This window comes from Oryzias latipes, chromosome 2, assembly GCF_053564925.1.
Source record: "Oryzias latipes strain Hd-rR chromosome 2, Olatipes_Hd-rR_3.1".
NCBI classification, from domain to species: domain Eukaryota; kingdom Metazoa; phylum Chordata; class Actinopteri; order Beloniformes; family Adrianichthyidae; genus Oryzias; species Oryzias latipes.
In genome coordinates, this window is record NC_136238.1 from 42,301,975 (window position 1) to 42,326,904 (window position 24,930).

General features: G+C 42.1%; 1 protein-coding gene across 1 annotated transcript; it reads left to right on the plus strand.

The window, feature by feature from the left end:
• Positions 1 to 917: 917 nt before the first annotated feature.
• On the plus strand, positions 918 to 20,126 carry LOC144988709 (NACHT, LRR and PYD domains-containing protein 12-like). The gene is made up of 13 exons (XM_078939533.1): positions 918 to 1,055; positions 4,487 to 4,624; positions 4,707 to 4,811; positions 5,263 to 5,358; positions 7,073 to 7,183; positions 10,265 to 10,343; positions 10,505 to 10,703; positions 10,843 to 12,634; positions 12,730 to 12,903; positions 13,639 to 13,815; positions 15,363 to 15,539; positions 18,126 to 18,299; positions 18,616 to 20,126. The coding sequence occupies exons 2-13, from the start codon at positions 4,539 to 4,541 to the stop codon at positions 18,632 to 18,634; spliced, it is 3,189 nt and encodes a 1,062-aa protein (XP_078795659.1). The 5' UTR covers positions 918 to 1,055; positions 4,487 to 4,538; the 3' UTR covers positions 18,635 to 20,126.
• The last annotated feature ends 4,804 nt before the right edge of the window (positions 20,127 to 24,930 follow it).

A 24,930-nucleotide genomic window follows, 5' to 3' on the forward strand; every position in this document is an offset into this window, starting at 1 on the left:
TGGCATTTATATTAGTACTTTTGAAACAATCCTGTTTTTTAACTATTTGGCTAATAAATGGAAGATCTGACAGGTTGATCTTTCCACAAGAAGTTTAACTGAACTACAGTTTTCTTAAAGGGTGGATTGATCGGCTGTTACGGGGTTAAACAAAACTGAGGGACATAAGTAATGGTGACATTTTATAAAGATTCATGTATTTTTCTCATATTTCTTCAATTTAAGTGACACTAAATATGCAAATGATCATGTTAGCAGAAACAAACATGTGGTTATTGACTGTTTTTTATTGGTTTTGCATTCAGTGTCAAGGTAACTTTGGTTTGGGGGGACATGCTCCTTTGTCTGACCTCTGCACCTCAAACACCCATGACATTTTTAAAACATAATTTTCAAACTATTTTTGTGTGCTATAATGCAGAGACATGTGGCTCTTTCCATTTTTTGTTTTAAAATGCATTTTATGGCTTAATTTATACGAAAATCTTTGAAGTGAACCTGTAGGACACAGAGTGCACTGATTTCAGGGAATCACCCGACCATCTGTCAATCTAACAGCTTGAAGCTCCGCCCCTCCTCCCAGTGACTGTCAGGTTTCTGGTTGAACTTGTTCTCTGTCTTTAGTTTCTCTAAACGTCCTGCTGTGTTCATGGGATGTTTCTGCCTCCATCTTCATCTCAAATTCTCAGGTCACTTTACAAACATCCTGCAGCTCCTGTCAGTCATTTCCCCTCTAACAAGAAGCCCCGCCCCTTTTCTTGTCCACCGTGTTGATGAGCGTCAGGATAAAACCTGACGCTCCTCATCCTCTGACTGTGTGGTAGTGGGTGTTCACTTGGTAGACAACAGGCAGGTTGAGGGTTTGATTCCAGGAAGGTTCACAGGCTGAATTTGACATTAAATTTCCACTTCAGCTGCTCCACCTGTGCTGCCCCGCCCACCTGTGCTGCCCCGCCCACCTGTGCTGCCCCGCCCACCTGTGCTGCCCCGCCTCCATCCAGGTGGACTCTTCCTGGTTGTGAGTCAGTGATCAGTGCTGCAGCTGCGTTGACACGGTGAGTGGAGACTCTTCTTCCTCTTCATCTCTTTGCAGAAACTGAAGTGAGTTTGTTTCTGGAACTTTGTCTTCACTAACTTGACTGTTTGTTTCTGAATGTTTGGAGAAGATCTTCTTCTTTCTCTGCAAACTCTCCTCCCTCTGCTGTTTCCAAAGCTTCATCATTGTTGGATCAACAACATGGAGGACTCTTCTTCATCAAGTCAACAACAATCAGCTGATGCTTGTTGTGTTTTTTCATTTCTGACTCCAAACCTTCCTGTTCTCCTCCATCCAAGTCTGTGTGAGAACTCATTACTAAAGTAATAGATTACAGTTCCAGGTAACTGTGCTGGAACACAGTAGAGTAATATTTCCTCATTCCATGTTCAGGAACTCTCAGATTCCATCAGACAAACAACCTAAAATAGAAATGTTTGTAGCAGAGAGACTATGAGGCATTAGTGGATGAAAACAAAGATTTTTCTGCTTTTCTTCAACTATGAATTTTATTTTTTAATATCATCATAAATGATTGTTTTCAATCTGCTGTTAGCCTGCACTGCCCCTAAACTTTAGTTGTTGGGTTTCGTCTGTTTTTGGCACAGAGTTGTCTGTGTAGTTTTTGTATTTCGGTCATTTGAACTTTATGACAGAGAATTGAAGCCTCCATCAAAATAGAATCAATTAGCACAATTATGAGACAAAAGTAGTAATTCTATAAGAATAAACCTGTAGGATTTGGGGTAAAAGAGTCAGTATTATATGATAATAAAGTTATAATTTCATAAGTTATGAGTTGAGAATGAAAAATAATTCTTTTTCTGGACTTTTTCTAAACTTCCTGCATTGATCAAAGTGTCAAACTAAAGTGTTTTTCTGCTCCTCACATCTTTCTCTCTGTTGGAATCTGTCAGAGTTTTTCCTGGAAGCTCTGACAGATCTGGAAGATCCACATTCTTTCAGTTTGATGTTTTCTTTGTGATCAAATCTCTTCCTCAAATGGCTTTTCTGACTTGTTCACATTCAGATTTCAATCTGCTCAGTTCTGAGCTTTAGCAGAGGAGAGACATCATCTAAATCCTAAAAACATCTAAATCCTAAAAACATCTAAATCCTTAAAACATCTCAATCCTAAACAGAATCTGACAATATTCCTCTAAAAATCCAATAGAATCTGTAATCAAACTAATAATTCTACATCATCAAATCCATTTGTTTTTTTTCCTTCAGTTTCAGGATCTTGTGGATTTGAAAGGTTGTGATTCTAACAGACATGGAAAGAAAAGCTTCTCAGCTTCACTGTCAGCCATTTTCCTGAGCTGCATGTGAACAAACTCTCTGTTCCTCTCAGACTGACATCAGGGTCTTGGTCCTTCTTTTATATCCGACTGGCTTTTAACGTATGATCCTCCCAGAGCCCTTAGGTCCTCAGGTTAGGCCTGCTGAAGGTGTCCAGGGTCAGGACAAAAAACCACGTTGAGGCCTCGTATAGAAACTATGAGCCTCGTCTGTGGAATAGTCTACCTGAGGATGTGAGGGCCTCATCCACTGTGGAGGTTTTTAAAAAGAAATTAAAGACACACTTTTTAAAATCAGCTTTCAATTAGATTTCACATCATATCTTTTCAAAGATAGAATTATTATTTTTGTCTTTTTTTTTTTACTCTTGTGTTTTATCACATTCCAAATCTGTTTAGATCACATGACCATCGGCTACGGTGGCCGTTTGGTTCCTATGTTCCGCTCTGAGTATTCTTGTATTCAGACTGAGGAATCTCAGAGAACTGAAGCTCAGTCTGATTGGAAATGAACAGAGACCACCTCCAAATATGGGTTAGAGGGCGGTTCCTGGTTCCAGACCAGGATCCACTTGGGTTAATCAGACTGAAAATATGTTCCAGATTATTAGGAAAAACAAACTCTGGTTCACTTTAAACCAAATGTGTCCAGTCTGAAAAAACTCAGTTTTCTTTTTATGGAATAAACTCACTGAAGTTTAATTCTGATCCTCTGATTGTGTTTACATTGTTTTCACTTTACCAGAAATAAACTTTATTATCAGAAATCTTCATGAAACCAAATCCTCCTACATAGAAATGAGAACAACTTGGTGGTAAATTTGTCTCTTCAAAAGTTTTTCTTCTGCAGCTGTTCCAAAGAAACAAACTAAAAAGTAACTCAGTACTCATGTTACAGTATTCAGAGAGTAATATTGTAAAGTAATGGATTACTTTAGAACAGGGGTCTCTAACTCAATGTGCCTGGGGGCCACTGAAGGCGGCGCCTAGCTGAGGGAGGGCCGCAACTTCAACGCACACACACACAACTTGTGAGTGTCTGACTAAAAATGACTACAAACAATGCATTAGGAAATGTGTGCTGACAGTTTTTGTAGTTGAGTGATAAATTAACATAATGTAACGACCCAGCCGGACCGTCACTTTAGTGGGGTAGCTAAAGCCAACTGATAATTTAGATGGCTTCGTTGGAGAGCTGCCCGTGGCCCATACACCGCACGACCCCGGACAGTCTCAAGCAGAAATAAATAAGAAGAGAGGCAATCATTCCTTTTGAGAGTCAAGCCCGTTAATTCAAGCACACTCAAACAGCCAAACAGCAAACAGTGTCTAAGGCTACATCGTGTTGTCGCTGGCATGTGCTTAATGCCAAAGCCCCGTTAGTTGTCACGCAAGATGTGGGACCTTTATTCTCCGTAGCGACCCATCTCCTGCGGGAGCGGGCTGGGTTGGCGCCGCGCCTAACCGGCGTAACCATAACCTCAGCCCTCCTCCGGGTCTGTGCGACCCAGAGAAAAGTTCAGCACTGACTGCATGTATTTAGATACGTTCTGACAAATAAAGTAAGGAACTCCTTCATGTGGTCCGGGGAGGGGGCTGTCAGGTTTCCTGCCTTAAATGTTCCCCTGCTTTCGAGCCCGGTCAATGTCCCGCCCCCAAGAGTCATATACTCCACTGTGATTGGTTGGTTCGTCAACTCCGAGCACAAAATTGAAAAGGTGTCGTTCATACAGACTGGCGGGCCGCATTAACATTAAACTTTCATATTAAGGCGTGGGCCGCAAAATATCATCTTTGGGGCCGCCAAAAGCCCACGTGCTGCGAGTTTGGGACCCCTGCTGTAGAACAAGTAACCTCTAATGTTTTCCAGTCTAGAGGTTCAACAGTGGAATCAAAGTCTCTGTTGGAGCTTTGAGAGGAAGAATTCATGTCTTTCTTTCTTTTCTCCTCATTCTTTGATTTCTGTCTGTTTTTCTTGATGCTTCATGTTTCCTGAAGTGTAGAAACAGGAAGTTTGTTGTTTCGTTGTCAAAGTGACTGAATGGAAATGTTGCTGCTGCAGCTCCATGTCTCCACCTGGTGGAGGGAGAGCAGAAGTGCAGCAGCTGATGGCAGCTTCCTCTGATGATGATGAGGGTTTCCTCTGCAGGTGAAGGTGGAAGGTGTGTGTGAGCTGATGTGGATCCAGTGAATCCAGCAGCATGGATCAGTGGGAGGAACCACAGGAGGGAGCCACTCCCTCTATAAGCAAAGATGGTAACCATGACAACCAGAGCAAAGCTCAGGGGTGAGATGAACATCTCCAACTGTCCATGATCTTCTCCATGTCAGAGCTCAGGACTCACACCAGCAACCTTCATTCTTCACAGGAACCAACCTGGATCTGGATCTGGTTCCAGCTTGGGGTCCAAAAGGGGTGACATATCAAGGGATAAACCTCCTGACTTCAAAGTCATCAGTTCAAAAGTGGAACTGTAAGTAGCTAACATTAGTTGATTCTTCTTTCTCATTCCCATCTCTAATCAGACAGTAACTAAGTCATTGGAGATTTCACTTTGTTTCTCTTCATTTACAGCCTGATGGAATTCAGAGATTGATGACATGTAGAAATTTCACTATTTTAAATATTTAGTTCAGTCTGATGCCTTTGAAAACAATCTTGTTTTTTTATAATATAGTATCATTTGAAACTAATTTTACATTAAAGATTTGTGTTTTTGTCCACAAACAAATCCATGATTCCAGTAACAACACCTGCATGCAGTGTCACACAGGTGTCAGAAGGGGGCGTTTTATCCGACTGTCTCACTGCAGATCAGTCTGTTCATGATCTGAGTTCAATAGTTCAACATGGAAAATAATCTGATCAACCTCCAGAACACAAGAAATGAGTTTCTAATAAAACAAATGTTTTTTTTCCATCAGGACTCTACAGATACCTAAACCTGGATCCAGCTGTGGGTCCTACAAGTCAAAAAGTCCAAATCCAGACTTCAAGGACATCCATCCAGCAGAGGAACAGTGAGTGTTTGTCAGAGTTTTTGGAGGCTGGATTCTAGTTCAGAAGATCAACAGTTTTCAGATGAAGGACTTGAGGTCTGGTTCAGTTCTGGATCTCTCTGATCAGACTCACTTGGAGCATCATGTGTGTGATGAGATCTTTTCAGTTGAGTCTTCTGAGAGTCTCTGAGAGACATCAGAGATGTTGGAGAAGAAAACATGTTGACTGCTGACTCTGACTGACAGCAGCTCCAGTCTGATTCCAACCAAATCAGGAGAAAAGTTCCAGTTTTCTCTGGATTTGGGAGATTTTCGCGTTGAAAATGTCTGAGTTTGGTTTTATTGTGTGGCTGATTTCTCCAAGTCTGATAAAGTTGACCACGCCCACAACGTGATTGTCCAGCAGGTCACCCACAGACTTTGCTGCTTTGTGCCCAATATTGTCGTCCGGATTGAGTCATAAATAAAATAAACGCTTCATAGTGGTCAATATTTAATACTTCTCCAAAGTTTTTCTCTGTAATGTTTGTGGATAAAGTAGGAAGAACTAAACAGAACAGAGATATCCTGGTGAACACAGTTGTTGATGATGTCACTGGCACTTATTTTGAGGTCATTCCAGGCTAAATGTTTTGTGTATTTAAAGTTCAAGTCCCGTCAGCGTTCACTCCTAGGTGTGTCAAATGTGTTCCTCTGTTGGCCCCTCCCCCGGGGAGCAGTGAGCTTCAGACACAGCCACGTTCAGGAACCATTTGGTGGTTGAACCCTGACCTTCATCATCCACAGTTGGTACTTCTCCTTGAACAGACATTTGTTGCCACAATTTCTATTAAATTATCATGATAAACTAGTTTATTCTTATGTTTTTGCATCCAAAATATTGAAACTTCATTACTTTTCCAAAACCTTACAGAAGAATTCATTTTTCACAAACTTTTTAGAAACTACAGTCTCATTTTCCAACCTTTTCCAGGTTTTCCATGACCGTATGAACCTTGTGCTGAACTTTAGATTCTATTTGTCCATAAATGAAATAAAGGTTTAAAGATTTCAATTGTAGTATAATAAATCTTTAATTTATTTATTATTGAACTAATTTAGTCTTAGTTCAACATTGATTTTCTACTCATCAATATTGTTCTATGAATACAAAGAGTTGATCCATGAGGACAGAAACTGAGGCTGAAAATGAATGAGTAAATCTGAAGAATGACTTGATGGAAATTGGAGAAAACAAGCAGAATCCTGCTGATCTGAAAGTCTGTCCTTCAAAATAAAGTCCCTGGAAATGTCCCCTACTGCGGTTAATGCTTCTTTCTCATTCCCATCTCTAATCAGACAGTGACTAAGTCATTGGAGATTTCACTTTGTTTCACTTCATTTACAGCCTGATGGAATTCACAGATTGATGACATGTAGAAATGACACATAATTTAAAGATTTAGGGTTAAACCTGAAGCCTTTGAGAACAATCTTGTTTTTCAAAATAATACAGTATCATATGAAAACTAGTTTGTGATTACAAATGTGTGTCTTTGTCCACAAACAAATACATTATCTTAGTGACAATACCTGCATGCAGTGTCACACAGTTGTCAGAAGGGGGCGTTTGAACCGACTGTCTCACTGCAGATCAGTCTGTTCATGATCTGAGTTCAATAGTTCAACATGGAAGACAATCTAATCCACCTCCAGAACAGAAATGTTTCTAATAAAACTAATGTTTTTCCATCAGGATTCAACAGAGACCTCGAACTGATTCTGGATCCAGCTGTGAGTCCAACAGGAGTGACGTGTCAAAGAGTCCAAATCCTTACTTCAAGGACATCAGTCCAGAAGTGGAACGGTGAGTGTTTGTCAGAGTTTTTGGAGGCTGGATTCTAGTTCAGATGATCAACAGTTTTCAGATGAAGGACTTGAGGTCTGGTTCAGTTCTGGATCTCTCTGATCAGACTCACTTGGAGCATCATGTGTGTGATGAGATCTTTTCAGTTGAGTCTTCTGAGAGTCTCTGAGAGACATCAGAGATGTTGGAGAAGAAAACATGTTGACTGCTGACTCTGACTGACAGCAGCTCCAGTCTGATTCCAACCAAATCAGGAGAAAAGTTCCAGTTTTCTCTGGATTTGGGAGATTGTCACGTTGAAAATGTCTGAGTTTGGTTTCATAGTGTGGCTGATTTCTCCAAGTCTGACAATTCCACTTGTTTCTCCTCCAGTCAGTCAGGATGGTTTTTTTCTAGAGAAGATTCAGATGAACATGATCTCCTCAGTCCAGAAATACCAGAGGAATATTTTCTGTTTTTTTTCTAGAAACTGACATCCTCTCTGTAGAAAAACATCATCAACCATAAATGTAGTTGCTGTGCTCCTACAGCTAAACCATGTAGATCTACATTAATTAGATCAGGTGTTAATATACTTCAGACTAAATCTAACATTTCTGGATCTAGATTTAGTCTGCTTTAGAAAATCCTCATCCTTTTAATTAACTAAACAAAGTTATGAAATAAACAATAATCCTGAAAGTGAATTCAGCATTTATTCCTTTCATGCCTGACATTATTTCTGATTATATAAATATATTTTACTGTGTTTTTTCCATTTAAGGTTTCTGGGTCATTTGTGTATCAGTGACATACAGCCTGAAATAGTTAAATTATGAAGTTTTTAATACAACTATTGATGATATAGTAGTTACAGTGCGTTGCTAATGTATTCACTCCTTTGGATTTTAGTCCCTTTTGTTGCTTTCATAAATCTCTCATGGTCCATAAAATGTGTCTGTCCTCACACAAATTTACTAGAAAAAACCTTCAATGTTGATGTGAAAACAGAATTCTACAAAGTAATGTCAGTTGTTGTCAATTGTTAATTGTTTGCATTGTTATTCACCTCCTTCCAGTCAGTATTTAGTAGATTCATCTTTGGCTGCCATCACAGCACTGAAGGCCCGTTCACACCGGGACGAATTTCGCCGGCGATTTTCGCCGACGTTTAACGCCGCGTGACTAAACAAAGGGCACCAATGAGAGTGTGCACACCGACGCGAAAAAACGCCACGCGTCAAAGCGTCAAAAAAAAAAAAAACGCCTCGGGTTCGTTTTTTTTCTTCGACGCGTTGCGTCGAAATCTACTCGACCAATGAGAATGGCGCTTTTGCACACGTGTCTGGAGCTTCTGAAGTTACAGTAAAACACAACTTGGGGACGCTCAAACACAAAACTGCCTTGCTGAGCACACATACCAGCGAAGAAGATAGACGCCAAGTATCTATCTTGCCGCGAAGAAATAATGACGGACATTCTAAAATATCCCCGAACCAAGCACCAGTTGGAGCTACTGGTGCTTGAAATATTCATGTTTTCTTTGTATGATTCTGACAAGCGCGTAAATACTTGCTCTCTTCTTCTGAGTGAAAAGCGAATTTAAGAAGCGTAAAGTTGCACAGCGCCACCTTGTGTACAGGAGTATTTCTGTTTTACATTAAGCGCCATCTAATGTCAGGGAAGGAAATTGCATGTTCGCTCGGCTCATCGTCAGCGAAAATCGCCTGGGTGTGAACACAAAAAAAGTGGCGAAAAACGCTGGCGAATAACGCCTGGCGAATATTCGTCCCGGTGTGTACGGGCCTTGAGTCTGTGTGGATACGTCTCAGTCATTCTGTACATCTGCAGGAATTTTGCTCCATTCGTCTTTGCAAAACTGTTCAATTTCTGTCAGGTTGCTAGGATACAGACATGAACAGCCCTTTTAGAGTCCAGCCACAGATTCTCTTTGGGATTTAGGTCTGGGCTTTGACTCAGTCAATCCAGTCACTCGGTGACTAATATCAACAGTATAAAATTATCTTGGGGGCGGATAGAATTACATGCTGGGCCGGATTTGGCCCATGGGCCTCGACTTTGACACATGTGGAGTAAAGGAGCCTTGATGGAGTGAATCAATGAAGAAAGTACAAACAAACTTTCTGAAAGTTTTTAAAGCTGGACTTCAGATCATCTTTGTCCATAAATGACATAAACGTAAAAAGATTTCCAATTCACTTTAATGAATCTTTTACTTAGAATTTCAATGTTCAACCAGTTTTAGTTGAACATTGATTTTCTACCAACCAAATTGCCTGTGGATCCTGTCTCTGGCTTGTCTCGCACCCCAACCGTCCCCCAACTTCAACTGGATGAAGATTATCTGCTGGATTTTAAATATGTAGTGGTATAGTTAGATAAATTAGTTCTTCTCTATGAGTTCTGGTAAATCGCATGTCCGTCCTGGGGGAGGATCCCTCCTTCATGTTGGCACCCCTGAGATTACTTCGTTCCGGAATCCGTTTTTTTTAGGCCTAAGGGTAGGAATGCCAGTTTAGTTAGTCTGTTTGGTTAAAGTTTTAATATGATCCTGTTGAATTCTATGCATTTATGATGCTTTTGGATTGTATGTTTCCCTTACAATTACCGATACGAAGCCCATTGAGACGACTATTGTTGTGAATTTGGGCTATACAAATAAAATGCAACTGAAATTGAATAGATATTAATTACATGCAGATGTCAACAATCCTCGGCTACTTACAAATATTTTACACTGAATACTTAGAAATAATTTTTTTCCAAACCTCAATTTCAAGACAGTTTTTCTAACTGGATCTCTTTCAGTGTTAGTTGAAGACCGCTGCTATAAACCATCTCATCCCAGAGGGAATCAGCCCCCACCACTGCAATGTCATCTGTAAATTCAACAGCAGTGTTGTTCTAGTGTGTGGGTTTGCAGTTGTGGGTGTAGATCAGGGGTCTCAAACTCAGTTTACCTCAGGGCCACTGGAACTGACTTGTTTGTAGAACATTCTAGCTGTGACATGACTCTAGTTATTTTGGGTTAAACCCACCAGTACAGACAGAATGGATCTGATTGTTGCTGATTCTCCACAGACTGGACCAGCAGAGCTCAGAGACTCCCAGTGGTCCGTCTGTCCAGCAGCATCAAACACAGCTGGACTCCATCTTTCTGGTCTGTACATGAACAACAACTACTTTCCCATCATTCTGTCCACAGTCGTCTCCATGCTGCACTTTGGACACCAGTGGACTGTCAGTGTGTCCAACATGGAGCTGATGTTTGGCTCCATGACTTCACTCTGATTGGCTCATTCATCTGGAATTCTGTTGCAGCTGCTGGAGGACAACATTGTCACTTTTGTCAAGGAGGAGCTGAAGAAGATCCAGAAGCTTCTGAGTCACAAGGAGGATGAAGAGGAGCTGGAGGATGAAGATGAAGAGCAGAGGAGCAGCAGAGAGTCACTGATGAAGATCACAGTGAACTTCCTGAGGAGAATGAAGCAGGAGGAGCTGGCTGATGGAGTGCAGAGCAGTAAGAGGATTTCTCTGAAGGTTTCAGCTGCTGAGAAATGAAGATTTACTGATGTCTGAACACATGGAACCACAGGGATTCAAACCCTCATCATTCAGGGCTGCAGAGAGTTGATTTACTGTTTGTTGTCTTCATTCAGGATCTGCTGCTGTTTGTAGACATAACGTCCAATCTAGTCTGAAGAAGAAGTTCCAGTGTTTGTTTGAGGGGATGGCTAAAGCAGGAAGCCCAACCCTTCTGAATGAGATCTACACAGAGCTCTTCATCACAGAGGGAGGAAGAGGAGAGCTGAATGAAGAACATGAGGTCAGACAGATTGAAGCAGCATCCAGGAAAGCAGACAGAGCAGAAACAAGCATCAGACAAGAAGAGCTCTTCCAACTCCCAGCTGGAAGACCAGAACCAATCAGAACCGTGATGACTAAGGGAGTGGCTGGCATCGGGAAAACAGTCTTAACGCAGAAGTTCACTCTGGACTGGGCTGAAGGCAAAGCCCACCAGAACCTCCACTTCACATTTCCATTCACTTTCAGAGAGCTGAATGTGCTGAAAGAGGAGAAGTTCAGCTTGGTGGAACTTGTTCATCACTTCTTCCCTGAAACCAAACAAGCAGGAATCTGCAGCTTTGAAGACTTCCAGGTCCTCTTCATCTTTGATGGTCTGGATGAGAGTCGACTTCCTCTGGACTTCCACAAGACTCGGATCCTGAAGGACCCTAGAAAGTCCACCTCAGTGGCTGATCTGCTGACAAACCTCATCAGGGGGAACCTGCTTCCCTCTGCTCTCCTCTGGATAACCACACGACCTGCAGCAGCCAATCAGATCCCTGCTGAGTGTGTTGACATGGTGACAGAGGTCAGAGGGTTCAATGATCCACAGAAGGAGGAGTACTTCAAGAAGAGGTTCAGAGATGAAGAGCAGGCCAGCAGGATCATCTCCCACATCCAGAGATCCAGAAGCCTCCACATCATGTGCCACATCCCAGTCTTCTGCTGGATCACTGCTACAGTTCTGGAGGATCTGCTGAAGAGCAGAGGAAGAGGAGAGCTGCCCAAGAGCCTGACTGAGATGTACATCCACTTCCTGGTGGTTCAGGCCAAAGTCAAGAAGGTCAAGTATGATGGAGGAGATGAGACAGATCCTCACTGGAGTCCAGAGAGCAGGAAGATGATGGAGTCTCTGGGAAAACTGGCTTTTGAGCAGCTGCAGAAAGGAAACCTGATCTTCTATGAATCCGACCTGACAGAGTGTGGCATCGATATCAGAGCAGCCTCAGTGTACTCAGGAGTGTTCACACAGGTCTTTAGAGAGGAGAGAGGCCTGTACCAGGACAAGGTCTTCTGCTTCATCCATCTGAGTGTTCAGGAGTTTCTGGCTGCTCTTCATGTCCACCTGACCTTCATCACCTCTGGACTCAACCTCATGAAAGAACAGAAGAAATATTGGCTCTCTGACCTTCTTCAAAGCAGTCCAGTCCAGTTCTACCAGAGTGCTGTGAAGAAGGCCTTACAGAGTCCAAACGGATACCTGGACTTGTTCCTCCGCTTCCTCCTGGGTCTTTCACTGCAGACCAATCAGAGTCTCCTACGAGGTCTGCTGACTCAGACAGGAAGTAGCTCACAGACCAATCAGGAAACAGTCCAGTTCATCAAGGAGAAGATCAGTGAGGATCTGCCTGCAGAGAAAAGCATCAACCTGTTCCACTGTCTGAATGAACTGAATGATGGTTCTCTAGTGGAGGAGATCCAACAGGTCCTGAGGTCAGAACGTCTCTCCACAGAGAAACTGTCTCCTGCTCAGTTGTCTGCTCTGGTCTTCATCTTACTGTCATCAGAAGAAGATCTGGAAGAGTTTGACCTTTGGAAATACTCTGGTTCAGAGGAGGCTCTACTGAGGCTGCTGCCAGTGGTCAAAGCCTCCAACAAAGCTCTGTGAGAACTCTCAGGAAAATCACCTTCAGTCAACAAATGAATCTGAGTGGAAACATGAAAGATTCAATAACTGCTGTCTGTCTTTGTTTCTTCAGACTGAAAAGCTGTTTCCTGTCAGAGAGAAGCTGTGCAGCTCTGTCCTCAGTTCTCAGCTCTCAGTCCTCCAGACTCAGACATCTGGACCTGAGTTACAACAACCTGCAGGATTCAGGAGTGAAGCTACTGTCAGCTGGACTGGAGAGTCCAGACTGTAAACTGGAGACTCTCAGGTCAGTTTCATTTAACCCTTGTGCTATCTTAGATGACCCCCCCTTCCATTGACCTGTTCTCCCTACCATGACAAAGCTGGATAAAGGTGGAAAGATTTTATGTAATCCATGGACACCAGTAAAGATGGCGTTTGGCGTATACTTGTATAGCGCTTTTCGACCTACAAGGACAAAGCGCTTTACAGTCACAGACCCATTCACCCAGTCACTCACACATTCACACACACAGTCACACACTGGTGGTCGCTCCGGTGCCAAACACAGGCGCCCGCCTACCACCAGAGGCAAGGGGGGGTTCAGTGTCTTGCCCAAGGACACTTCGACTCATGGGCGTGCAAAGCGGGAATCGAACCTGCAATCTTACGATCATGGGTCGACCGCCCTACCGCTGCATCACGGCCCCCTTAAGATCCCCTAAGATCACAAATCATTGAAGAAAAAAGGTTCAGCGCACTGTCTAGTGGGTCTAGATGACCCTCACTCCCAATGTTTAAGGGCCTAGGATAGCACAAGGGTTAAATGTTGATTCTCTACAAGAAGTTCTATCTGTTTTTCTCTGATTTTGTCACTAAGGGGGGGCTGAATAAGTACCCAAAATGCAGAGAAGATGAGGCAGGAAGTTTCAAGTCACCCAAAATCTTTAATACTCGAAATAACCAAAAACAACCAAAAACAACTGCTGAGCAGGCAATACCAACAAACACAAATTCGAGATACTTTTCTGTCTGATTTCAGGTTGGAGAACTGCAGTTTGTCAGAGATCAGCTGTGAAGTTCTGGTCTCAGCTCTGAAAAAAAACCCGTCTAATCTGACAGAACTGGACCTGAGCTGGAACCAGAACCTGCAGGATTCAGGAGTTCTTAATCTGTGTGGTTTTCTGGAGAGTCCAGACTGCAGACTGCAGACTTTGAGGTCAGTTGTGTTCAGATCAATGACTGACTGCTGACATGACTAGAGAACGATGACTGACCCTCCCATTCCCACCTTACTGTATGCTGCTGCTGACTGCACTCACTCTTACTGATTTCTTTTTTCAGAGAGGTATTCACATATATCAGGTGTGCACAATTTATGTAAAATTTGCATGTCCAGCTGTGCAGTATCAGTCATGTCAGGACTTTCCTCCACAGCTAACTAGCTGGGACACTAAGTGCATTGAACAGTGAATCGAACAATTATGTTACAAAGATGATAAAAAGTGCTATTATGAAACGGTTAGGACACTGCAATATTGTTATACTTTATTTTTTATAAAAAATGTTCAAATCTTAAATTTTGTTCCTCATCTTATGTAAAGTCAAAATCCCATTATGTATCTATCTGGGGGAGCGGTGAGCTGCAGACACAGCCGCACTCAGGAACCATTTGGTAGTTTAAACCCCCCCCAATCCAACCCCTTAATGCTGAGTGTCAAGCAGGGTCCTATTTTTAAGAGTCTTTGATGTGACTCGGCCTAGATTTGAACTCACGACCTTCCAGTCACAGGGCTGACACTCTACCACAAGGCTACTGAGCAGGTTATTTATGAGCCTTTTTAGTTTTTGTTACTTTGATGTCCTCTGTAATTCACCCTGACTTGAATGCTGCTGAAGAAAAATTCCAATGTACTTGTTTTAAATGTACAAATGGCAATAAATTCTTAATCTTATCTTAATCTTAGACAAGAGCTTCACTGTTACATCTCTTCAGTTCTCCATGGTCGAGCAGTTTCTCTCACCGTCCCTGCTGTCTCTCTGTCTTTGGCGGCTCTGAGTCTAAGTAGAGCTGCAAAGACAGAAGCAACAGTTTAGAACCCTGTATTGCAAGAAAATGGGTACAATGTAATACAGGGAGGGGGGCCTTTTTCTTGTATTTCTACCAGAAATTTATACAAATAAATACTTGAAATAAAAAAGAAGTGCTGCTTTTTAATAAGAGGCAAAAAGGACAGGCGCTCTTTTTGCACCTGTCCTTTTTCTGTGCTAAAGATTCTTAACAGAGTTCTGTCTAGTTTATCTTTGTTGGAAAATTCTTTAATGTCTCTTTTAAAGGTTTTCATGAATCTTTAAATTTGTTTTCTTGAATCTTTTCCTCTGTAAAATATCTGCAGAGGGTTTAAACTTTCTTTGTTCACTTGATTTGTGTTGGATTCATTAAATGTGATAAAGATGTTTCTATGGACTTTCTCTTTACCCATAATTCAAAATGATCTTCAATTCTGAATTAACAATTCCCTTTACAGTTTGATAATGTCATTTGAAAGTGCATATTACAATATTGGATTCAAGATGAAGACTTTAATATAAAGTGTTACCAATTCAATTCAATCTGAATTTTCTTATTTTTCAGCCCAAAATTTCACCTGAAATTATCATCTATCAGTCTGTCATCAGGGCAGGTCCCACCTGACTGAATGGACCAAGTTCCTGGACCTCCAGCTGCATCACTGCTCCTGAACACACTTTTCTGTCTGATTGCAGGTTGAAGAACTGCAGTTTGTCAGAGATCAGCTGTAAAGCTCTGGTCTCAGCTCTGAAGAAAAACCCGTCTAATCTGACAGAACTGGACCTGAGCAGGAACCAGAACCTGCAGGATTCAGGAGTTCATCATCTGTGTGGTTTTCTGGAGAGTCCAGACTGCAGACTGCAGACTCTGAGGTCAGACTCCATGTTTCAGTTGTGTTCAGATCAATATGATGACAAAGTTGTGTTGACCCACAGTGAGCAGAAATGTCCAGATTCTGATCTGCAGCAGCATCTTCCTGCAGCTGCTTGTTCTCTTCAAAGATCTGCAGAAGAACTTCTTGTTTTCTTCCTGCAGCTGCTTGTTCTCTTCAAAGATCTGCAGAAGAACTTCTTCTTTTCTTCCTGCAGCTGCTTGTTTCAAAGCTGTCTGCTGACATTTGTGCTCCACAAAGTTCTGCTTTCAGCCATCAGCTCTTCTTTGTGTCTTTGCTCCAACAAACTCCATTAAAGCGTGTAAAGGAAGCAGCCGTGCACGCTCACATGCACTCTGAGTCCTGCTGCTGTGTTTCAGCAGATGCAGCTGAGAGTCCAGCGGCTGATGTTTGTGAGCAGACAGTGACAGAGTCAAGCTGCAGCTGGATGCTGCTCTGACAGACACATCCTCCACAAACATCCTCACCTTTTCATCCACAAACATCATCACATCATCCATCAAAGCTCCCAGCAGCTTCTGACTCTTCATTCAGAGCTGAAGTCATGCTTGATCAGGGATCAATGTCCAACATTTGCTGCTGACTCTTCCTCATCACTTCCTTCTTCTCTCTGCTTTGATCTGTTGGAGCTGAAAGTCTCTGCTTGAAGGGCTGCAGCAGAGAAGGACTGGAAGATCATCTCCTGAAAACTGGGAGGAAGACTTTCCAGCATCCTGCTGCTGAAATTCTCCCATGATTCAGTGCTGTTTGGAGAAGAGCTGAGCAGAAAGAGGAAGTGGACTTTGTCTGCTGTTTGTGCGACAAACGTGTTGTATGACAGGGAAAATCCTCGCGCCACACCCCTCACCAGCGTTGCCGAGGAAGTCAGCTGGCCACGCCATCTCGTCACCACCCTCTTATATAGTCTTTTACTGAAGTTCCCCAATTATTTAGTTTTGATTCTTTTCCTTTTGAAGCATAATTTACATGAAAAATCAGGCAACCACCCTTTTCCACAGCAGGAATACATACATTACACATTTTCTATACAAAACATAAATTCCTGATAGTACCATGTCTTAAGTATTTTCCTCTAACTATGTTTTGCACAACATCAGTGTAATGTGACATTGTCACAGCGTGGCCTAGAGATCTGCTTGGGCCTTCATTTAATTTCTTTTCCCTCATAAGGTTTGTCTGACATAATTGTTTGGTGTTTTTGACATTATTCTTTGTGATTTTTAAATAGAGATTTTGCAACCACCCACATTGTAAAAATAGTTGTGGCTGTTAGAATAAACCAGCTGCTCCACCCGAGTGAACCATGTCTCTGAGTGAAGCAGCCGGTCTCGTAGCTTAGTGTTTGCGGGCAGGGGAGGGGCTTTGTTACGGGGTGTGCTACGGACGAGGCAATCTGGACTCAGGAGAACCGTGTCTCCCGGGAGATTTGTATCTCCAAGCAGAGGAGCAGCTTTGGGACGGGCGGAGGCAGCTTTGAATAAACAGTCCTGAGAAACCGTACAAACAATCATGTAAATTTGTGTTTCCAGTCAGTTCCAGACAAAATGAAGGCCGATGTTATTCCAATTTAAGTTCATCCACGGCTAAACATTGTTAGCATGACTAACACCGTCCCCTGCCTGCAAACAACGAGTCTACGTTGTTTGCATGCACACACGCAACGTGTGTGCATGCACAGTTGCGCAACAGTACAAGCACAATTCATTAATGCGTGTGTACGATTTATCAGATTTAAAAAAAAAAAATTTTTTAAACCACTGGCACTTGGAGGGCTCTCATTGGTTTAGATCAGTGTTTTTCATCCAGTGTACCGTGAGAGATGGTCAGGTGTGCCGCGGGAAACAAATTTAAAAACATTTACATCTCCAGAATATAAGCTTTGTGTTAATCAAAAAGGCTCATGTTTCACACCGAGTAGTTTGTCAACAGCTTTGTGGAGCTCTTTAAAAAATAATACACCGGATCTCCCATGTCTTTTATAAGAAGGGGGAGAATAACTTTTGACAAGTGTCCAGCTGCAACTTTGATGTGTGTTAAATCAAAGGCGGAGTATGCGAATTAGATGCCCGCATGGCGTTTGATGTAAACATGCAATTTGATTTGAGCACATGGAGGGGGGGGGGGCAATCTTCGGCACACGTCTGTGCAGAACCACGGCTAGTGATCCAAACGGATCACTGATCATTTGAGCACACCTAGAAGCTTACCGGGGATCCGTTGTCAAATCATGTAAAAATTGAATAAAAGAATGAACCTCAGAGGCGCGAGTCTGTCCGACATCAGCCCCACTGCATTCACTACAACTCCCATGATGCATTAGAATAATGTGACAGCATTTCTTCCTGTGCTGCTGTTAACGAAGCTCAGGAAGAAATGCTCAACAAATGCAAACATCTGTTCTAACAGTTTGCAAATATTCCTGATAAAAGCAGGAAAACTGTTTATTTCTCCTTTAAGGTTTTTGTCCAAGAACAAAAAAATTAAAATCAGAGATTTCAGTGTTTGATGAATAAGGTTGAAAAGCACAAACTTTGTCTTTAAAATCAACTATTTGATCTGGATTCAGGTTAAGGAACTGCAGTTTGTCAAAGTCCAGCTGTGCTGCTCTGGTCTCAGCTCTGAAGTCCAACCCGTCCCACCTGACAGAACTGGACCTGAGATACAACTACCTTCAGTCTTCAGATGTTCAGCAGCTCCAGGATCTGGTGGAGAGTCCAAACTCCAAACTGCAGACTCTGAGGTCAGTAGAGGGTTGGAGTCAGTCCAGCTGCTTCCAGATGTTTGGTCCTAAAGTTAGTCTGAGAGCAAAGATGCAGAGTTTCCTGTGAAGCTGCAGCTTCTCAGTGAAGCTCTGAGGAGAATGATGACAGGCTTCAGGACAACAGTCAGCCAATCAGAGCAGCAGAAGCTCCAACAGGTGAAGATGACAGGAAGCTGCTGCTCTGAACAGGACTGAAGCTCCTGCTGCTCTTTCTGCTGCTGTGCTGCATCACTGACTGACAGACCAGGATCAGGAGACACTCCTTCATCTCTGTCTCTACACTTTCTGTCTGTAGGTGGAGGTGGAATGACTGATGTTCCTCCTGGAGGAGCAGAGAGGAGCAGCAGCAGCAGCTGGTCTGCAGAGATGTTGTGACTGGACGGTGTTCCTGGGAGGTGGAGAGCAGAGTGATGGAGGAATCAGAGGAAGTGGAGATGAGTGTCAGAGCTGCAGCAGGAACTGATCTGAGATCAGCTCCACTGTCTCTCTCAGCATCAAGTGGACAGTTATTGTGCTGCAGCTCCCCCGGTGGACTGATCTTCTCAACTTGGAGTTTTGATCTAATGCATCACTATTATGACATTTCTGCCACTACGTTGCACACAAAGCTTTCTAAGTTGCAAAAAAAATATTAAGTATTTGCTTTTCAATTATTTTTTATATTGCTTTCACATTTTTTTGGCTTTCATACATTCATTTTCTTCCGTTTATCCCTTTTGGGGTCACGGGGTTGCCGGAGCTTATCCCGGCCACTTATGGGCAAAGGCAGGGGACACCGTGGATAGGTCACCAGTTGTTTCTTTTTTTGCTTTCACATTTTTTTTGCTTTCAAAAAATTTTTTTTGCATTTGCAAAACGCATGTTTTTGCATGCGTTGTGTTACATCTCACTTTTTCCTATCTTTGCTTTTGCTGACTACTCTGACTTAGATAAAACTGCCACTATTGCCACAGCCAAAAAAGTTTTTGCATACGCTTTGTGTCATCTCACTTTTTACCTATCTTTGATATTGCTGAGTTAAGTTTCTGTTTAGCATGACAAAGATGCAATCAAAGAGTTTCTTTCGCGCTAATCGTGTCTTTCTGTTCAGACATGAAGAATTTCAAACTTGACACCACGGGAGCGAAAATGTTCTCTCAAAGTTTAGTACATCCGGGGGGTGGGGGGTCCAGACACAAACATGAACACAGACATGAACAGACATCGTTCCAGAGCAGAAACGGTCTCTCATCACTATAACCTCTTTGGGCATCATTGGAAATTATGTCCCGGTAGTCAATTCGCTCAAAGCTCTATCAATCATGTAAAAATAGGATCCGTTTGGCAGTGAAAGCTCGAAAACTGAATTGAGCCTGAAAACCGAGAATTTAAAGCAAAGAGGAAGAGAAAAAAAATGTTGAAAATACAGAACATCTTTTGTTAATTTTTATGTTTACACTTTTCTTTTTATTCAAGTTTTAAAAAAATGTTAAATTTTTATTTTCAATGTTTCTTTCAAGTGAACTGTCAAGTTAAAACTCTTTTCCAATTTTCTGGTTTTCCGTTTTTTTTAATTTTTTTTTTTATTTACTTTAAACCAGTGTTTTTCAATCTTTTTTTTTTGCACACACTTTAACCTTGACAAAAATCCCGCAGCACACCAGCATCCAAAAAATTAGACAAAAAGCAAAAACTCTATAGTCTGTATTGATGTAAAACCCCTCCAATCTCCCATGCATTTTTGTGATAATTGTGGCAGAAAAAGCTGGAAGTTGCAGCTGTTTCTTCTAAACGATGCAATAAAAGTTAAGTTAAAAGATTTAATAACTGTTTGTGTGTTCGTTGAAGTTTCAAGATGTTTAACAAGCAAGACCTGTGTGTTGAGACGCTGTCACTTTAACCCAATGCATCATGGGAGATGTAGTGCAATCAGCCGCTGAACGCAGACAGACTCGTGTCTCTGAGCTAGGGCTGGGAATCACTGGGTACCTCACGATACGATACGATTTGCGATACATTGCTCACAATAACGATACTATCACGATATGACGATAATGTGATAATCGATATATCTCGTCTCTTAACAACTCACAATATATCAAAGAATTAAGAAAATATTAAGAAAGAAGAACTTGAAAAACTGTTTTTTGGAAAATATTTCCCCATTATTTTTTCGTTTTTAAACACTGTGATAATAAACAAGTTGTGTCCTATTTGGTGTAATGAATAACAGACTTTTGTGTAACATTGTTGAAATCAGTAATACTGTCTGTAAAATTCAGTTTAAACAATAGTGAACATGAACAGCAGTGCCATTTAGTACCAAATTGCTGTAAACAGGATAAAAAATGAATAAGTCAAGTAGCTGCCAGGCACATTGGTATTAACTTTTAAAAAACAAAACCATAACCATTTCTTAATTTAAAAAAATAGCTGTGAATCAGATATTAATTCTGTGAACAAATTATAGTGTTTTTGTTAAATAATAAATGCATACAATAAATACATGAATATGATCATTAATAAATATGTACAAACACAAAATAATACAGAACACCAGCATTTGTAAATATGCATGCTTAGAAAATGATTATTTTGGGTGTTTTGGAAATAAGAATTACAGAATTACAATTATAATTACTGAATTTACATCAACAATCAAGAGAAGACTTCACCAGAGTGAATACAGAGGGTTTACTGCAAGATGTCAACCATTAGTGTGCCTCAAAGACAGGAAGGCCAGATCAGAGTTTAGCAAACGACATCTAAAACAGTCTTCACAGTTCCAGAACAACATCCCATGGCAGATGAGACCAAGATCAACTTGTACCAGAGTGATGGAAAGAGAAGATAATGGAGAAGGAAAGGAACTGTGCATGATCCTCAACATATCACCTCATCAGTGAAGCATGGTGGTGGTAATGTCATGGTGTGGGCATGTAGAGCTGCTGATGGACCTGGTTCTCTTGTATTTATTGATGATGTGACTGCTGACAAAAGCAGTAGGAACAACTCTGAAGTGTTTTGGGCAATATTATCTGCTCATGTTCAGCCAAATGCTTCAGCACTCATTGGACGGAGCTTAACAGTGCAGATGGACAATGATCCAAAGCTTGCAGCAACAGCAGCCAAAGACTCTCTTAATTCGGGAAAGAAGTGCAATGTTATGCAAAGGTCAAGTCAATCACATGACCTGAATCCGACTGAGCAAAATGTCCTAAGAACAAGCAGGAAGTGAAGACAGTTGCACTGAAGGCTGACACCCAGCTTCTGGTGATGTCTATGCGTTCCAGACTTCAGACTGGGATTGACTGCAAAGGATTTGCAACAAAGTATTAAAAAGTGAATGTTTGATTTATGATTATTGTTCTGTCCCATTACTTTTGGATCTTTAACAGGTGGGAGGCAAATATGCAAACTTGTAATTCCTGAACCGCTCACCTGATCTGGATGTAAATACCCTCAAATTAAAGCTGACAGTTGACTTGCATCTTGTTAGTTTCATTTTAAATCCATTGTGGTGGTGTATAGAGCCAAAAATGCTGGAATTGTGTTGGTGTCCCATAAAATATGGACCTGACTGTAACTGTCAAGCTTGAAGCTCCACCCCTCCTCCCAGTGACTGTCAGGATTTTGGTTGAACTTGTTCTCTGTCTTTTATTTTTCTCTGAACGTCCTTCTGTGTTTATGGGATGTGTCTTCCTCCATCTTCATCTCAAATTCTCAGGTCACTTTACAAACATTCTGCAGCTCCTGACAGTCGTTTCACCTCCAACAAGAAGCCCCGCCCCTTTTTTCATGTCCACCATGTTGACGAGCGTCAGAATATAACCTGACGCTCCTGATCCTCTGACTGTGCAGCAGTGGGTGTTCACTTGGTAGACAGCAGGCAGGTTGAGGGTTTGATTCCAGGAAGGCTCACAGGCTGAATCTGACTTTTCCACTTCAGCTGCTCCACCTGTGCTGCCCCGCCCACCTGTGCTGCCCCGCCTCCATCCAGGTGGACTCTTCCTGGTTGTGAGTCAGTGATCTGGATTTCTGGAAGACTTCTACAGGAGGGGAGCCATCTGTCACAGCCCAGGCTGTCACTGAGGAATTCTGCCCTCCCATTGGTGGGAAGCCAGAGTTCCTCTGGGACAAAGAGGGCGGTAGACTTCTGGACCAACAGGAGTATCAGTTTAGATTTTCAAAAGTCCAGAGAGACAGATGAATTTACTCAAACTCGGGAACTTCAATCATTCTCCATGTGTGAGAAACCTGGGCGTACTTTTTTGACTCTGAGCTGAATTTTATTCCACACATTAAAAATGTGTTAGGATTTCATAATATACATAACTCTCGGAGCGCGTCCATTATTCCTTCACTCCTCATTAATACTTGGTGACAGTAAGCTACTGTTGTAGCCACTGCTGCCCTGGCGCAGACTGACAGAGGCGTGGCTGCCAGTACGCGCCTACGGCCATCACCATGGCCATGACCTTCACTGGGGTCATTCATGCACATTCACAGGAAGGCAGTAGCGTTGAGGGCCTTGCCCAAGGGCCCCCACTTGGTGATGTTAATGTCTCAGTATTGATATTACCATTGCTTGCTGATGCTGACTGACAGACGTTCCACACAATAGGCGTCTGATGGATTTGATTCAACTGCTCTGCAGAATAAATTTAGTTTGCTTTGGATCAAACACGGTTACGAAGCCGCTGACCAGGAAAGAAGATGATGAAGAACAGTTTCACAGTTTTAACCACAAATGTGATCACTTTGCTCCTTTTAGTGCTTCTTTAACACACAAGAACCGAGATTGATCAGGAATCGTATGTAATTAAGTCTGACGTTAATAATCCTGAAAAATTAACAGTTCTGTGCTTTCATTTAACCCTTGTGCTATCCTAGGCACTTTAACATTGGGAGGTGGGTCATTTAGACCCACTACACCACATATGTCAAACTCAAGGCCCGCGGGCCAAATGTGGCCCGCCATGTCGTTTTATGTGGCCCCCGAGGTGACCTCATCACCGCATCACTGCACTTTTTTTTTTTGTTGAAAGTTCAGCATATGGTGCGTGATTGGAACTATAATAAACACATTAAACACATTCATCTTTGCTGATAATTTACTGTTTCTGCTAGTCCTGTGTTCAGACTTTCCTTCCTTCTTTCAGACTGTTCTCTCCCACCGCGCCTGTCACTGTCTCTCCTCGGCGCGCTCTCAGCGCCTCCGCTGCACGTGGCACGCGGCTCCCTTTACACACGGGCGCGCGCTTTCAGCTGTTTATTACTGGGCAATAAATAATATTCTGAGAAGATGTCTGAACCAGAGAGCACAGGGGAAACTCGCGTGCAGCTGGAGAGCGGTCCACTGCAGATGAATCAACACGCACCCCCAACACACGTGTGCGCACTCCCTCCTCCCAGTCCTACACACGACGTAGCGTGCTCACACACACACAGTCAATCTACAACACCTACATAGTTAGTTCGTTAGTTAGAAAGGTAGTAGTTAGTTGTTACTGCTATTTGTTAACAAAAAATACTACGTTGAAATTGTATTTATTTCTGATGCGGCCGGGGGGATTTTTTTTGGGGGGGGGCTGCGGATAACCGCGACACAGTGCCCCCTGGTGGTTCATCACCGCGGTGATAACAAAAATCCGACACGTCACAGCTCTACCCGCGAGAGCATAAAAGTTTTTAATTTCTTCAAAATAAAAAGTGTTGTGTATTTCTTCATATCTAGAGGGAATTGGACTTGAAATATCGGGCTGGGCAACTAAACATTAGGACTTAAACACTATCCATTTAACCTAACCTGACAGAATCAAATGTAAAAGGATTTATGCTAGAGTAACAAGCAAACGGATGTTTCAATGCAACTGGAATTGTCACTTCAAAAAGTTATAATAAATAAACAAATTTAACATTAAGGAGTAGTTACATTTATTTTTCATTACATTTAGTTACATGTAGAAGTTATATCTGGCCCTTTGAGGACAACAACTATACTGATTTGGCCCTCGGTTAAAATGAGTTTGACACCCCTGCACTAGACAGTGCACTGAACCTTTTTTCTTCAATGATTTGTGATCTTCACTGGTGTCCATGGATTACATGAAACCTTTCCACCTTTATCCACCTTTGTCCTGGTAGGAATAACATGTCAATGGTCATCTTGACCCCGTAGGATAGCACAAGGGTTAACCGTGTCTTCTTCTGAAAGGAACTGGAACGGACATCAAACTCGAGGATCCGAACACAGATCAACCTGAAGAGGCCTTTCATGAATTTGGTGAGGACCTTTAAACCAGCAAGAATTTTGTTCTGGTTCAGCTGTGACTGAGCTACCTGAAGACTTCTCAGGTTCTCCTGATGGAACCGTCTCCACCTCTGAGCCGTCTTAATAACTGATACCTCCAGACTGCAGAGTCCTACAAGACGGAATAGTTTCTTTAATGTTCTGGAACAACCTAAGGAAGCAATAATGGAGAGTTTTGCTCTGAACATAAGTTATTTTTATAATTTTGCTGCTGTTTTTTTAAATCCATTTGTATTTTTAATGTAGTTTTTCAGTTTGGAGAAAAAAGGGTTTGGGTGTTCAGTGTCTGAAGTCTCTGCTTCAATATGACAAAAATTC

Excerpts from the sequence above, each read along its gene's own strand:
- LOC144988709 (XM_078939533.1), top strand. The coding sequence starts at position 4,539 with ATGGATCAGTGGGAGGAACCACAGGAGGGAGCCACTCCCTCTATAAGC. Across the intron at positions 5,359-7,072 it reads ATCCATCCAGCAGAGGAACA|GATTCAACAGAGACCTCGAA; the intron begins GTGAGTGTTTGT and ends TTTTTCCATCAG. Across the intron at positions 13,816-15,362 it reads TGCAGACTGCAGACTTTGAG|GTTGAAGAACTGCAGTTTGT; the intron begins GTCAGTTGTGTT and ends GTCTGATTGCAG.